This window comes from Gymnogyps californianus, chromosome 17 (genome assembly GCF_018139145.2).
Source record: "Gymnogyps californianus isolate 813 chromosome 17, ASM1813914v2, whole genome shotgun sequence".
In the NCBI taxonomy this organism is placed as follows: domain Eukaryota; kingdom Metazoa; phylum Chordata; class Aves; order Accipitriformes; family Cathartidae; genus Gymnogyps; species Gymnogyps californianus.
In genome coordinates this window covers 17,111,198-17,127,399 of record NC_059487.1, presented here as the reverse complement: position 1 = coordinate 17,127,399, position 16,202 = coordinate 17,111,198, and the positions used below count along the sequence as shown (strand labels likewise).

General features: G+C 53.2%; 1 protein-coding gene across 1 annotated transcript in view; it reads left to right on the top strand.

Annotated features, from left to right (window-relative positions):
- The window catches only part of CTNNBL1 (catenin beta like 1), a 55,898-nt gene extending 48,407 nt beyond the window's left edge, over positions 1 to 7,491 (top strand). Inside the window, exons 14-16 of the mRNA XM_050907438.1 lie at positions 966 to 1,103; positions 1,722 to 1,794; positions 7,237 to 7,491. Of these exons, the coding sequence (XP_050763395.1) occupies positions 966 to 1,103; positions 1,722 to 1,794; positions 7,237 to 7,325 (300 nt within the window). The 3' untranslated portion in view covers positions 7,326 to 7,491. The remainder of the gene's footprint in view (positions 1 to 965; positions 1,104 to 1,721; positions 1,795 to 7,236) is intronic.
- The last annotated feature ends 8,711 nt before the right edge of the window (positions 7,492 to 16,202 follow it).

Below are 16,202 nucleotides of genomic sequence, written 5' to 3'. Positions count from 1 at the left end.
CACACAGGCTGCGGCGAGCTAGCAGGGTGTGACAAGCCGCTTCCTTTATTTAAGAACAAAACCAAAAAAACAAACCCCAAAATGCAAAAGGTCACACATGACATCAGTTATTTTGGCCTGTCAGTCTCCATGAAAATGGATGGCAGGTTCAGCCGGTGGACGTGGCCGGCCTTTCTCGGGAGCAAACTGCTCTGAGCATATTGCCAGGCTGCTTTTGCCGGTGTTTTGAAGAAGGTGCCCTGTCTGAACAAGACGAATGGAATGGCCTCTTGCGTTCTGCCTTCGGCCTCCGTTTGGGCAGGTCTTGCTAGTGAAACACCGTGTGTGCAGAGGAAGAACGAACTGTCGGCATTCCCGCCGAAGCCAGTGGTCTTCTGCTAACGGACCCCGGCTGGGGCCAAGCCCCGTCCGTATCCCTAACGCACGAAGCTGGAAGGGCAAGGCTGGGCATGGTAAAGCTGTACTTGTGCGGAATTTTTGGACCTGTTTTCTCATTCATCAGTCGGTAATGAAGTTGGAATCCTGATAGGTCCTTGAGTCTGCTGGAGTCATGTTCTGCACTGCTTAACAGCACCCTCAAATGGCCAGTAAAAGAGCAGGGGTTTTGTTCCATTTTGACAAAGAACTTAGAAATAATAGATACACTGGTTTGTTCCATATTCACAGTCTCTAATCGCTCAATTTAGAAATGTAATTTGTGTGTTTACATTAAAATCTTAATTTGCAGATGGACACACTTCGCAACCAGCAAAGGCAAAACCTCGTTCAAAACTGAAAGAAATGTTTTGTGAATTGAAATGAATTGTTAAAAGTCCTACTTCTTTGGGGAGAAATGTATGGATGTTAATGTTTTGGGGAACAAAGCGTTTCTTAAGAAACTGCAAATATCACCAACATTTTGCCACTGCTAACGGGAAGTACTTTGAGAGGCAGTCATCACACCTTTTCTTTGTGCTGCCTTACAGGACATGGTGCGTCGGGGAGAGATAATAGACGATGACATGGAAGACGAATTCTATCTCCGTCGCCTGGATGCCGGTCTCTTTGTTCTACAGCTCATTTGTTACATCATGGCAGAAATCTGTAACGCCAATGTTCCCCAGGTAAAGCTGTATACAAGGCTGGCAGATCATCTGTGTTTCCATCCGTGATACAAACAAGACTCTAAATCCTTGCAAATACTGCCTCATTGAATAATCTTCTCTTTAATTCCTTTTCTGGGAGGAAACCTCCTGCTTATTGCACTTGTGTCCATACAGCTTCATCAAGTTATAGCAGTTAGGAGGGCATTAGTGGGTACAGAAGCTGGTCATTGTCACTGAATTCATACAATCTGCCGTGAGCGAGGTCATGGTTTGAAATGGAGAGGCCCTGTGTATGCCACTGCTGAGAGAGTAGTGGAAGGGGACATTATCTCAGAAGGTCTCAAAAAGGCACAGACTACAGCAGCTGACTTCTCTTGGTCTGTCCAAAATACTGCATCTCTGCTGGTGTCAATACGTGGGGGGTTGTGAGTGTGTTATGTGGTTACTTGTACCTGTGCCACGTGCCTTCCTGGATGTTTCTGAGTAGGTGCTCTGGGACTGTGGACTAGCAAGGCTGAGCTGGGTTTTGTGGTGCTCAGGGCTTCTGCTCTTCCCTCAAAGTGGGAAAAAGTGGGGTTGTACATGGTTTTGTGTTGTATTGAAGATTACTTTCTTCTCTTTCCTATCCCCCATCAGATTCGTCAGAGAGTCCATCAGATTCTGAACATGAGAGGCAGCTCCATTAAAATTGTTCGACACATCCTAAAGGGTGAGTTGAGATATTCCTATGCAAGTGTCTCACCTCTACCAGGGGCAGCTTGGTCATCGCTTTGTAGGATGAGCCTTTGCATGTAATCCTCCTTGACTTCATGAGCATCTTCAGGCTGCAGTTGACTAGTGTTCTGAGATCTGGGCAGGGCTGGAATCACCCTGATAAGAGGCATGCTTTACCTCGGAGTTGGTACACTTGCTGTTGTCTGCTGTCATGGAACAGCACATCACTTCATGCTGCCATCAGCTACAGACTGGCTGGAACTCGCCGCTGACATTAACGCCAGAGTAAATATTTAAGGGAAGTGTATATGCATGCTAGAGGGAAGAATAGTAGAGTCTCATCTGTCATTAACATGGCCCTGCACTTTACCATCTGCACCATATTAGTATCCGTGGTGTATTTGTCTTGTGCTTAGTGTCAGATTAATATGGATTATAGCATTAAAGTATCCTCCGTAGCTTTAAAATGTAGCTGTTGTGATTTGCAATCCCAGTTTTAAAGTACTGCTTGTTATTTTTAATGCTTATGTTGAATTAGAGCAATGCTTATTTGAGCTGTGGCTCTCATCTGTAGCCTGCTGTCCTTCAGCAGAAGCAGCCAGTTGAACTGGGGAAGAGGAGGACAGGACTCGGAGTCTCCCCCCAGCCGCCTCCGAGCTGCGGGGCTCAGCTAGAGCAGCGGGTAACCTGCTGCCCACAGGAGACGCCGCCTCGTTTCGCAGAGGGTTTTGCAGGACCTGTCTGCTCCTGAGGGGCTGTGGTGTTTTCGGTGCGGGGCGAGGAGTCTCTCTCTCTTCTGGAGAGAAAGGAAGGTTGGCAGCATCTCCGGGGGTACTGGGCTGTGAGCTGTGTTGTTTCGATGTCTCTGCTTTCTTTGGGAATAACAGTGATGTTCTCCTGGCGTTTTCTTCCCGCCCTCGATGCTGGCAGGTACAGGCAGCTTTTTTCTTGTGGATCCTGTCGGTTTTCTCCCTTCCCATATGCAGGAAAGAAGGGGATCAGAAGGATGGCTGGTATGACGAAATTAAGAGTGATTTTCTGGCAGCGTGAGATTACCTGCAGCTATAGGCAATCTCTTTGGCCCTTGTCCTTTGCCAGCAAGTGCATGTTAATGCCTGCTGATAAACAGAGGGGACTGGATAAGATGTCTTTTCTGCTTGTAATTATGATACTTGACAATTCCTGCCTCCAAACTGTCCATTTCCAGCTTAGAGCACGGCACACGTCTGCTTTCAGATTCCCGCGCTTGACCTGGGCCACGGGTGCCCAAGGGATTTGTCTGCACACCTCGCTCTATTTACACATCTCACGTTCGTGTCTTTGGTTTGTTGATTTACATACTAAGCTGAATTGGAGGGCAGCTGCATTAAAATTTCATCTGATTCTTTCTTTCACAAACAGTGACTTGCATTGTGAAACTTTTTCAGTGGTTTTGTCATGTCTTGCAAGCTGTGGATTGTACAGCAGGTTCAGTACTCTCAGCAGTAACGCGTTCTCTGCCTGAAGAGGCCACATGTGGCTTGTTAATAATACAGGTGATGGATACAGTATTTGGGGCTCTGTCTTCAGCTCTCCCCAACTCTTGTGCTTGCCAGTTTTAGAGACTTTTGCCATCACAATTGTCAATGACCTTAGAAATAAATTTGTTGGTGGGCCCTTGTGAAATACTGCAGTGGGGCCCAGAAGATTCCTGACGGGTAGGAGCGGCACTGAGCTTATCTGCAGTCTGTGCTGGTGAAATTTAACTTTCTCAGTAGTTACGTACCTACGTCCAAATATGTTGTCAGTGTAGATTCACCAACTTTTAACAGAAGTGACACCACGGACAAGTACCTGCCTCTCCCGAGGAGTCGGTTCGTTGAACACAGCTTGCCTGTTGGAGTAGTTTGGTTGTAGCCCCTGGAAGCCTGCCTCCCGGGGGGCTGGGGGGCCAGCGGGCGATCTCCCACATTTAATTGATGTCTGAACTGTAGGACTCTCTTATCCCGAATGGCTGAGAGGTCGGGAGCCTTGAGCCTTGGCTGAAATGTTTCCAGGCCACTTTCCAACTTGCTCTCAGGACAGATGAGGGCTGGTTTATTTTTACTTTTCGTTCAGTGTTTTGCTCTTGTTCAGTTTTTATTTTCTATTTTTGCATACTAATTAGGTGCTCGGTTTTTAGTTTGATTTTTATGGCCTACATATTCTCCATGTTTCTCTGGCAACCTGACAGCTGATGGATCCCTTGGGGTTGCTCAGAATTACTTATGATGCAAGTGAGGAAGCAAGACTGTTTTCTTATGGTAGGGCTTTCAAGGGGGAGGAGTGGGCAGGGAATAACTGAACGCTCATTAAATGCATTTCTGCAGGCTGACCAGTCCTCCCACAGTTCCCTTTTCTGGGAGATCAGGCATTACTTGCAACGGGACAGTTAGTTTATCCTTTGGAAGAAAACGACTGAATGGTGCGTGCCTTGGCTGGGGGGATGTTTTTGGGATGGAGACTGGTCTTCATGACAGCAAGTGGTGTCTGTATCTTGGGGCAATTCTTGGTCTCCATCTCTGTCATTGGGAATGGAGTGAAGCACAGACCTCTCTAAATGGCGATACCCGGCCCTGGAACAGGAAAGCATGCCATTCCCTACCGCTCTCAGAGGAACTGGGGTGCGGAGGTCCCTCCCCAGAGGTGCTGACAGGCGACGGATGCCTGGTTAGGCATCTGGTTTCGGTGAAGGTAGTGGGCACATCAGGGAGCCGGGAAGGTGGAATGCCTATTGAATGTAACGAACCCAACCTGTTAGCATGGGTCATCAAAAAGAAAAGGTAGGTATGTTAGGAGGACTGTGCTAAATTTGGCCTGTGGTCCCTCAGTATGTGCAGGCTTTATAGCTTCCAATATCCATTACAAGCTTCAATATTTCCCTATTGATTTTTACTGTTCTGTAACCATCGTATTTTGTCTAATGAAGCAGAAACCAATCTTAGGTCCTTTCCCTTTGTGTAGCTACAGCAATGTGTAAGCTCTGTTTAACTGTTGGCAGGGGGAGCTTACGTTTGATTTTTTTTTTTGCTGTCTCACTGAAGTGGTGGAATTTTAAATAAAAAAGTAAATACATAAAACCTTGGTGGGAGATAGTTTTGGTTTTTTTTTTTTTTAAAGCCTGGTTCTGGGGGTATCATCTGATCTCTTCAAATTAGCATTAGCAACTGTTGGTAACCCAGTAAACAGTCTGCATTGGGAGTCACTGGGATTTTAGTCTTACGAAGCCTAAATATTTAGAAGGAAAAATACTGAGCTTTTGGACAAGATTAGAGGAATTTGTGGCTTGCTTTTGTCTGAGCGATCTCACTGGGGCAATAGAAGGGCTGTGTCATTAGTGGCACTCGGCAGTTTCCCTGCTTGAGTTGTATGTTCAAGTACTCGAGCAGTCCTTAAAGCTAAAACCGGAGCTGGGCCACGAGCCCGCTGCCTGCGGTGCGGACGCTTCGAGCGCAGAGCTCTGCCTGCAGCCGGGGCCCACCCGGGCTGCCCCAGCGCTGTGCCAGGCTCAGGGACCACGTCCGTCCCTCACGTGGGTATCCTGAGCTGTCGAGAGGTAGCGGCAGGCAGGGAAGCGTTGCCCTTGGGCTGCAATAAACACAGGCAATTGCACTTGCTGCATCTGTTTCAGAGGCACTTACTCTGACAAAGCACGGAAAGGGCTCGCTGGGGACAGAGCCTGCTCCTCGGCGAGCTCCCCACGGGGGCACGGCTGCTGACAGCTCTGGTACTGCCCGAAGCAGACAGGAGAACCTGAGCTAAACGCTGGCCTTACCTGGCACCTTCTCCTGGGAAGGTAACCCCGTCTCTGCCGCAGTGGGGTTTATCTCCTGCCAGGAGCGGGTGGCAGGTTTTGATCCCCAGGCGCCGTGGTGCAGCCCTTTGCTAAAGCGTGCAAACCGCAGCAGAGCTGACGCCGGGCTGCTGGGGCCTTGCCCTTGTGCAATTAGCCAGTCCATAGGTAGCTACAACGAATCTATTAGCTTGCTGCTGTCTTCGTTAAGTGCGATGGAGAGTTTCTCCTCCATCTGAGGGAAGAGTGCCCTGTGCTGGTCCCCCTTCCCCAGGACAGCGAGGAGGTCAGGTTCACTGGCAGCAAACCTCAGCGTTACCTGCCTGCTCTTGTTACAGGTACTGTAGCAGTTTATAAATATTAAAAGGATTTCTCCCAGAGGCCCTGGCAAAGAACTCTGCTTCTTGTACGTGGAGAGAGAGTGCGCACAGGAGGAAAGACTCCCACATCAGCTAACTTCTCCCTGTCCTCACTCTTTTCAGTGCTCTTATAATAAAGGCTTTGATGGAGCTCAGAAGCATGTAGCAGTGCTGAACGTATAAATATTAAAGCAAACTTTCTACAGCAACTTACCATTCAGATGCTGAATACAAGCTGTTCTGTTTGTTTAGGAAGAAGGGAAAGAATGCAAGAAGGTGGAGGCTGGAAAACACTGTCTAACCAGGCAGTCTGCTCCTGATTTACTAAGATTTGTTCAGCTCCTTGCTTTCGCAGCTCAAAACCTGCTTTTCATTTTTTCTTTTTAAACCATCTTTGAATATGCAGGTTCTGGTGGCAGGAAGGAGGGAGCTGGTACGGGAATGAGAGCTGCTGGCTTTAAATGAATGTCAGGAAGGAGAGCTGCAGAGGAGATTTTTGGTTCCACGGTGTTTGGCCGTGTGCATGGATGGGCAAGACCTTGATCAGCGTCTGGTATCTTCTGCCTGAAGACAAAGAGTCTCTTTTGTAATTAAATCTGAAGTGGTGTGTTTTCTTCCGTATGGGTTAAAAGCACTTGTAGATCGGGGAATTGGTGTCTACTTGACAAAAATCCTCCTTCAGGATGCTTGGACAACAGACAGGTTACACCCAGGGTTAGGAACGTTTAACAATTGTGTAACAGCCCCTGCCTGACCTTCCCTGATGATACTCGGTGTTAAAAGCAACCTGGAAAGCCAGTGTTGTCCAGGACCGTTCGCATTTCTTGGGCTGAAAGAGGCCAGCGATACGACTGTCCCGTTCAGACGGCTGCCAGTGGGCTGCTCCGCTGGGATAACAGAGGAGTTGGGGGGAGCGCCTGGACGGTCACCGTTCCGAATGCTTAGGTGCTGGGGAAGGGGTACCACCCCTGGGTGCTAGCATCTGCTTGGGCTTGTTGGGCTGCTTAGTGACGAGAGCAGGGCGTTCCTGCTACGGCCTCTGTTTGCTACCAAAGCTTTTAACGAGGGGTCAGTAGATGTTTATCATGCAGAGCTTTAACCCTGGGGACAGGGAGAAAAACCATCAATGCTCCTTGCATAAATTCCCATTCAGTTGTTTGCAGTGGATGCAGATTTACATTCTGCTGTGGTGTCTGCAAGAGAAGTTGCCCATCGTTCGTTAGTATCTCGCTCAAAGCCTGTTGTCTGTCTGCTTTCTCCCCCGCAGAGTACGCGGAGAACATCGGGGATGGGAAGAACCAGGAGTTTCGGGAGAGCGAGCAGAAGCGGATCCTGGATCTGCTGGAGAATTTCTGAGGACTCGGGGGCCAAATTCCATGTCAGCCCACGAGGACACGGCGTCTGGCTCGCTCTCCTTCTGCTGCCCTCCTCCAGCCTTGATTGCACGATAAAAGTGATGTTTCTATGAAACTGCTTCTAAACGGGATTTTGGAGATATTAAAGATAGTTTGCTTTTTTCAAATTCCTTGTTTGTTATTTAAGTAGTCTGCTGTGAGTGGGATTGCAGCCGCATACCTTGCAGTGGGGCAGCCCTAAGTCAAACCGCAGTGATCGCTGTGAAACAATACAACAGTATACGCCTTAGAGGGAGGGTAGAGAGGAAGCCCAGGTAGCTCAAGAGATTGTTTGCAAGTTATTCCAGCCAGATACGTTAATGAAAATGTACAACCCACTGTACTGACATAAACTGGGGAGGCTGAGGCGGTGGTATGTGTCCAGTTCAACTGTTCGTCAGTGGCAGAGGGTAACCAGGAATCAACCACGTTAGCCATTCCTGCTAAATCTTCCCGAAGGTGAGTCAGAGTCGAAGGCAAGTTTTGGCGCAGGCCGGTCGGCCGTCGCCCCTCCTGAAGGGGATGTTGGGGTGAGTCTGCCCAGGTTATACTCAAAACTGAGAGGGAGGCTAAGTAATCAATGAAATGCCCAAATGCCATTGACTTCCTTTCGCAGTCGGCTTTAGGTCTAGGCTGTGCTTGTTCTGTAGAAAATCAGTATTCTGATTCTTGAACTGGGAGCCTGGCTGCTTACAGCAGCAGCAATAAGTTCCCCAGTAGAAGAGGGAAAGCCCGGCTCCCGCAGCCTTTCGCAGGTGCGCTGTGGGAGCTGCAGCAAGACCAAGCGATTCGCCTCTGACCGACCGACTGACTGCGGCGGCACAGACCGCAGCGCGTCTTTCTGTTACCCTTCTGCGCTTGCAGTGTAATTTCAGATGTCAGCGTGCCAAACCCCACCGCTTCCCCCAGCAGTGACTCCCAACTGGGACAAGAAGTAGCTGAGAATATTTTCCCACATCCTCTTTTCTTCTGCTGAAGTTAATGACTGTCATCACAAAACATCGCGGCTCCAGCAAGCTGGGCCTTGCCTAATTTAGAGAGATTTGCATGCTGGCAGCATTCATTTTTTATCTCCAAGAAAAATGCATTGTCAGGGAAGCTTAAAGGCTTCCTTCAATCATGACTGCGTAGGCACTGCTGGCCTGGGTGCTGTCAAACACTGTTGTTCAGGGGATCAACATGGGAGTCATGGTTTCAGCAGCCACAAAAGGCTGCAAAAACACATTTTTGGTGCAGAACTTGTTTGAATTCCTCATTCCTCTCTGTTTTCAACCCGCTTCCTTAAAGGTGTTTTTTCCTTTATCTTTCAGATGTGTTTAGTGTTTTACTTTACTTGAGTCAGGGCATTGTTCCCTTTCCACACCACAGACAGTGGGTTTGTGGTCAAAGCTGGTCTCTGGTTTTCCTCCTGGAAGATGATCTGTTGTTCCCTGTCTGACAGTGCACTTGCGTTTGAAAAGCTGAGGAGAAAGGGAGGGGGGGTGAGGAAGGAGGTTTGAGGCAGAACAGAAAGCGGACTTAACGAACGTGAAACAGCTTCGACTGAAAAGTAGGGGCCACATATCTGGGGGGGGAAAGGGCAGGGAGGATCTTGAAAATAGTATAGACTGCTTGAGTACAAGGTAAGTTTTTCAAATCTAAATGTTCTGTCTTTAATCTGATTTCACTGTGTTTGCCACACACGCGTGCGTATGCGCAATCGTTTCGGTGCACGGTTAGTGAGCTGGTGCGGGTGTGCGGTGCACGATCGCTGCTCTGAGCCGGCTCCTCTCGGATGGGGAAAACCTCCAGCGGCGTCTGGCGGAGTGAAAACCCCTCTCCCGTGTTGCTGCTTCAGCTGGAGTTTTGCTTTCGGAAAGTAAATTTCTCCTCCTTCACCATTTCCATTCTCGAAGCATTAGCTGGGTTACTAAATATGGAGACTCTGGGCTGGAAATCATTCCCTGCTCTAATGGCTGGCCGGCTCGCTTTCCGGGAGCGGTGCTGCTGGAGGGAGCTCAGGCTGCTCGTAATGAATGTTCCTTTTGTATAAGACAGCTTTTCTTTGATTGTTTTTTTTTTCCCTTTTGTAATTTGTTAGCTCTTCAAAGCGCTTCACCAAATCCTTTAAGTCTCTGGATAGTTCACTGAAAGAAGTGGTATTGAGGCAGTGGTGATTTAACGTGGTGTGTACCCTGCAATTACATGGGGTACTGCTGCTTCCACCGGGATGAGAGCCGCTCTTAGAGCGGGTGTTTGGAGCTAGAAACGAGCCCGAGCTTTAACGACTCTCACCGGGTTGTTTCAGGGTAGTTTGCTTCTGGGTTTTTGCGTTTGCTCGATGTCAGTCGCTGCCACAGTGGGTTGTGCCAGTGAACGCGTACTGGGAGTATTCGTGGCAAGGGACCGGGGGTGAAGGAACCAAAAACTTTGTGCCATGGTGGTGCCGTGGCGTGCAGGTTCGCTGCACTCCCAGGGCAGTGGGGAAGGGTCCCGGTGTCGCTCCGGGTGCCAGCGGCCGGTGCTGTCCCGGCTCGCGAGAAGGGTCACGACTTTCCCACCTGGAACGGGGACAACTGGTGATGTGGACTGGGGCTCAGCATCGTCCTGCGAGCTGGTGTTCTCTGTGCCTGGCAGGACGGGCTGCAAAGGGGCGGCTGGGGCACGGGACAGCTGCTGCCAGAGCTGCTGCCGGAGCCGTTGCCTGCTCTCTGGCCTGGGTGGCCGCAGGAGGAGCCGGTGCCCGTGCTGCGGCATGAGTCAGGGGTGGCAATGGGAGAGCGCAGCTTTCTCCCGGGGGCCACAGGGCTGGGGACGTGGTGCCACCCCCTGCGCTGTGCCTCGTGGTTCCCATGGCCAGTGGGCCCCTGCCGTGGTGCTGCGCCGCGCTGTGCCGCAGCCACAGCCCTCCCCAGGGGACGGCACAGGAACCCGCCGCTGAGCGGCCCGATGGCAGCGGCAGCTCCTGCGCCAGCGGGACAGCCCGGCCTCGGGAGAAGGAACGCCTTGCATGGAGTGTTTTCACTTATTTTTTTCTTCCTGAGCCGAAGGAGGTATTTGCGGGGATTACGAAAAGTCAAAATGCCGGTGCCTACCTGAGCACAACCCAGCCGTCGCCTCTCCCTGTGACAGATAAGGATGCTCCAGATGTTGCTGAGGAATTAGCACAGAGCTTGTTACTGCAAGTCAGGCTTTTACAAGACGGATGATGAATTATTCTCTCCTCCTAATTTCCAAACTCTTTCAGAGGGAGGAACCCCACTGCACAAAAGTTAGGATCCTCTGCCTGGTGGTCCCAGTGTACCGGAGGGACTGGAAGCAGCTCCCTGCCCTGTCTGGGACGTATGAAACCCGTTATCTTGTACAAAACCCTGGTAAAGCACAAAAAACCCCCGTTCAGCGTCCCCAAGGCCTGATGGGTGTTGGTGACCCAGGGTGCTGCGACGGGGGCTGGCTCTCCAGCACCCTGGCACCGCCCCGGCACAGACGGGAGGTCGGAGCCCCCCGCTTCTGCCTGCGCTCCCCCTGCTCCCGGGACCGTCCCTGTCCATGGGTTGGCCTCTGGGCTTGCATTGCCGCTCCTAACGCTTGTGCCTGGAGAAATCCCTGCTCCATAAATATTTTCAGCAGATACATAATGAAATTTGGTGAGGAGAGGGAGATGCGCTGAAAGAGGGTGATGACCGATAAATCGTGATCTTGGTGTGGGCCTGTGGGAGCTGAGCTGCGCTCTCAAAAGCAGATTTTATCGGTGCGGGGCCTGGGGCAGGGAGGTGGCTTTGTGCCTCTCCTGAGGTCGGGGGAGCCTTCGGCACCCGGCTCCACCGCGCACCTGCGCCCCGACCGGGAGCCCTGCTGCCGGGAGGCGCCGGATCCTCTGCCTTGGTCCTTGGGAGGGGCTGGATGCCCACCTGGGCCCGCTGTTATTAATTAAGGTAATTATTCAGCTTAATGTGCTGCTGCAGGCCAGCTCATTTTTGCTGTAATGTTGAGCAGCACAGAAAAGCCTTGGAGGTATGAGGACGGGCGCCATGAGTCTTAGCAGCTGTGGAGAATGTCGTTATTGTAATTGGGGGAGGATTAAAGGGTTGAGCTAATAACAGATTTTCTTAAGGAAGCATTTGTAGGTTGTGGACAGTGGGGTTTGTTCCCTGGTTTAACCCCTTCTGGTTTTTTTGACCCTGGGTGAAAGCGCAGGGGCAGCAGCATCGCTGTTGGCTTTTGGGCTAAACGTGGTTTTGGGGAGTGGGGCGAGGGAGCGGCGCGGAGCCCAGGCAGCACCCCTCGGGCTCCGAGCTGCTGGAGGCGATGGCGGGGGCATCTCACGAGGCGACAGGAGCCAAGCGGCTTTGGTTCATCTGCGAGCCCTCGGCACGTCAAGCCACGCGTTCCCGTGCCCGCCCCGGGGGGGGCCGTGTGCCAGCAGCGCCGGGGGGAACACGGGGCGGCCCCGAGGGCTCGGGCGTGGTGGGAGATCTCGCGTACGGGGAGATGCTGAAACCTTCCCGAGGTGGGGATGGCCGGAGCAGAGGCCGGAGCGCGGCTGGGAAGAGCCCCGGGCAGGTTTCAGGCAGGACGCGGGGCTGGTGCACCCGCTGCTGCCTGTGCTCTGCCCGCTCTGCGGGCGCAGGCAGAGCTGCTGCCCGTGCTCTGGGTGCCGGGCCGGGCTGCGGCACGGGGGCAGCGGAGTGTGCGGGGAGAGAGACCGATCTCCATTGCACCTCTTGTTGGGTCGTGTTTTCTTGTCTCTGATTGTAAACAGATTTGACTAAAGAGGTAAATTAGAAGTTAATTAGAGGGAACATGATTGATGAGGCACTCTGGTGATGGGGAGGTGCAAGGAAACTTGCGCTCTAAGAGAACGGAGAGGGGAGGGTGTTCTGCAGCGGGAGCGTCACCCTTCGCCCCTGCGGCGCCCCATGCTCCCCCTTCCCTCTGCAGCTCCGCTCCCGGCTGAGCCTCTCTGAACGGGAGAAATGAGTGCAAATCGTGACTGAGGGATACCGCTTGACATCCCGGTAGAGAGACCCAGGCTGCACTGAATACAGAGAGACATTGTCAAAATTGGGAAACAAACCTTCAACAGCACAAATAAGTCACTTAAACTATCGATTTTTTTTTTTTTTTAATAATTTTTTTCTTCTAAGACCTGGGTTTCAGGGATGGCTTTTCTCATATGGCAGTAAATAATCTGGAGGGGGAAGGGTTGTTTTGGGTTTGTGGGGGTTTTTTTTACATTTGATTTTTTTGGTGCTTAAAACAATGGTTTGGAAAGAGGGAACGGTTGCCAAAATGATTGACACCTGTGACAGCACTTCTCTCCGTCAGGAACCTGATGGTGGGTTCTGCAGAGGAGGAAGGAGTTAATGGTCTGGAAATGGGCACGAATTGTTCTCTGAAGAAATAACTCTTTTCAAGTAATTTTCTCAGGAATTTTATGCTTTGGATAACCTTCCCTGCACGGGGGCGGCTCTGGGCAGAGACCTGTGGCTCCCAAAGCCCCTCCGCGCTGGGTGGAGGTTCCCACCACCTTCCCCCGCGCCGTGCTGGGACCCCCAGGGTTCCCTAGGGCGGGGGCCGGGGGTGCGGGCAGGGGACGGAGCCGCTGTGCTTCGGTGCCCCAGGGATGCTCTCCCCATCCACGGGGCCCCGGTGCTCTCCCAGCCACGTTGTGCCACCGGGAAGGGCTGTGCCGGTAGCGGCACGAGGAGCTGTGGTGGTGCTGGAGTCTGAACCCAGCGGCTGGTGTGTCTGGGGCAGGGCTCCCTCTACCCAAAACCCCCTCCCGGGCCTGCCTCCCCGCTTGATTTATTTTTTTAATTATTTTTTGTTGTTACGGTGTGGTTGGGTTGTGTTCGCTCTCCCGAGCTCCCACCCCGCCGCCTCCCCTGGCTGCTTCTCTGCGTCGGGGGTTTTCAGACGGGCGCTGTCTCCGTGGCTCATTGCGCCCGGGATGGTTTGTGGAGGAGAAGGTTGTAATGTTGGATGTCGGTAGCGTTGTTTTCCTGCAGCACACACAGACCTTTGCAAATAATCTAATAATGCAGGAATGTCAAACTTCAGCTGTGGAAGGAAATCCTTTTATACAGGGATTGTCAAGCCTCTAAACAAGTATCAGAAATGAGCTCGGTATCAATGTGGAGGGTGTTTATTCTGCCCGTCAGAGAGATGAACAACCCAATCCACTCTCCCAGGCAGCCGTGGATTCAAGCGTTGGCTCATCGACCTCGGGAGAGCTCCGTGCACGGCCCTGCAGCTTGTGGGGCTGAGGGGATGTGGGACCGGCCGCCCCTGGGGGAGCATCGGGGGTGAGAGCGGCTGCGGGCAGGGCAGGCAGGGCCGGCAGGCAGCAGGGACTGGAGAGCGAACCTGCCGCCGTGCCCCAGAGCCGGGGGTGCTGAGCCTCGGGGTGCCCCCGCACCAACCCCTACAAAGGTGAATTTCAAAATAATGCACGAGGCAACCCTCAGCGCCTCCGTAGCTGTGGGGCTTGGGGTTTTTTTTTCTTCCCTGGATGCCTTAAGCTGAAGATGCAGTTGCTGAGTAGCTCTGCTATCGAAAGAAAACACGGGGCTTGGATTGCATCAGAACGAACGTGAGCGGAGCTCGGTTGCCAGCAGGAAGGACTGACCCCTCTCGGTTTGGTTCTGGGTGTCCTTGGGGAGTGCCGGGCCGGGGCCGTGTCACCAGGGGACGGTCCCTGTGCCACGGCCGTGGCGAGTGGATCCTCCCGGCTGCACCGTGGGGTCTGGGTCCTCCTGGGGCCCCGGTCAGGGCGATCCCCCAGGAGGTGCCGCTGATGTGGCTGGGCCCTCCCACCCTTCCAGCCTCTCATCCAGCTCTTCAGAGCTTCACTGCAACCTCCAGCTCCGCAGGCTTGTCTTTGCCGCCCAGCAGATGGGCATCCCAGGGAAAACACACGTGCGAACCTCACGGGTGCACGAGTTGTGATGGCGGTGGACGTGGTGCCGCCGGGGTCTTTGTGGTGTCGCCGCGTGGAAGCGGCCACTGGATTCCCCCATCTTGCAGATGCCCACCCTGAGCCGAACCGACGGCACATGCGAAATGAAACGGTAGGCAGAAAACCTGGTGCTAACGGAGATAAGGAGCGTTTCATCCTTGAGAGCGAGTCCCTGGGCACGTTCGGCTGGAACAGGAGCCCTGCAAGGGAGGCGCCAGCTATTTCAGAGCAACAGCGAGCGTGCAGATAAGGGACCTCGTTACGCAGCGAGTGCCGGCGTCTATCTGGTCCAGGAGCCGCTGGCTCTGCTCTCACTTGTGTGTGCGCGAGCGACCTTCCCTTCTATCCCTGTCAGACACACAGGGGTTCATCAGGGCTGCGTGGCTGCAACAGCAGACAGCATCTGCTCTGGGCCTTTTCACTGATGACTTCAAATTGAGGAGGAAAATGAAACCTTCCAAGTGCGCCTGAGACGCGCGGACGCTTGGCTCTTCCCCGTCTGCTGGGCCCCCGCACAGACCCGGTGTCCGTTTGTCATCCTCCTGCGGTGGCAGAAAATCAGCTGGAAATGGGACTTAATTCAGGCTCTGCATCTGGAGGTGTTCCCAGCTCCGAGAGGAATTTATGCTCTCTTTGCTTCCTCGTGGCATGATTTAAATGTCTCTGATGATACACTGGAAGATCCTGGCGGGTTTTAGCCCTTGAGGTGCAGTCACGCGGCCTCAGCACCCGCTGTCCCGGCCGGGCGGTGGGGGCCGCGCCGCCCCTCGTGCCGGGGGTGCGGGAGCTTGGGACGGGGACTCGTGCCTGGGACACGCGGTCCCCGCTGGGTGACGTCCCCGGCTCCCGCTCCGGCTGCACCCACGGTTGGGCGCTTCACAAAGTGGGGGTGTCAGGTCTGAGGGGGCAGAGCAGGGACCCCGGGCCACGCAGCAGCCACGAGACCGGACTGCCCGAACCGTGGGGCTCGCTCGTGCTTGGCCTGCGCTGCTTTTTCCTCTTGCGCTTGACCCTGTACGTGAACCCCGTATTTCGGTGCATGGGTCTTTTGCCTCCCCACGTGACTCTGGGCGATCTGATGCTTTTGCTTTGCTCAGGATCCAGCCCAGAGCCGCTCTCCAGAGGCAGAGCTGTATTTGCTCGCCGGCTCCCGGCCGGGGGGGCCGCACTCCACCATTCCGGGGGGGGGTGGCTGGAGCCCGGCGCTGGCCCAAGGAAAGGGTCTCTCTGCTCAGAGCACAGAGTCCGTCCCCGGGACCCCGCTGTGATGGTTGGGCTCGGGGGCTGTTCCCTGCTGGGCGCAGCGGCTGGTGACCCCCGGGCTCCTCCAGCATCCTCCTCCTGCTCCTTCCCAGCGCTGTGCGGCCGCCGCTGGCTCCCAGGAGCTTTCCCTTGGGAAGCCCGGAGCCCTTCGCTGCTGCTGCTCTCTCGCGATCCCAAAGTGGGACCCTCTGAACCCAACCAGCCACGGCTGCGGGCGCCTGGCTCATCCATCACCGCGGCTCCCTCCTTCCCCCAGCGTTTAACTCTAGAGGGAGTAATGAACTTGGGCAGAGATCAATGCGCTCTGCTCTGCTCTGACCTGGGCTTTATTCTGACATGCGGAAAACACTGCAGCAGGTAGAAGTTTTTTATAAAACTATTGATTTGTAGTGCAGCTATGAGACGGTGCAGCTCCTGCAGACGTGCACGGGGTGCTTCCCAGCCGAGCCCAGGGACCCTGCCTCGCAGGGCGGTAATGGGAAAAATGCTCCTGCTCTTTCTGCTGGAGGAACCCTGCTGCGGGAAGGGCGAAGAAATACAGTTTGTGTTTTCAAGTCCATTTTAAAGAATCTCTTTGTAGCAAGCATCTGTCATCTCATGGCAGAAAACACCTGAAATAATCTGATTTTCACTGTT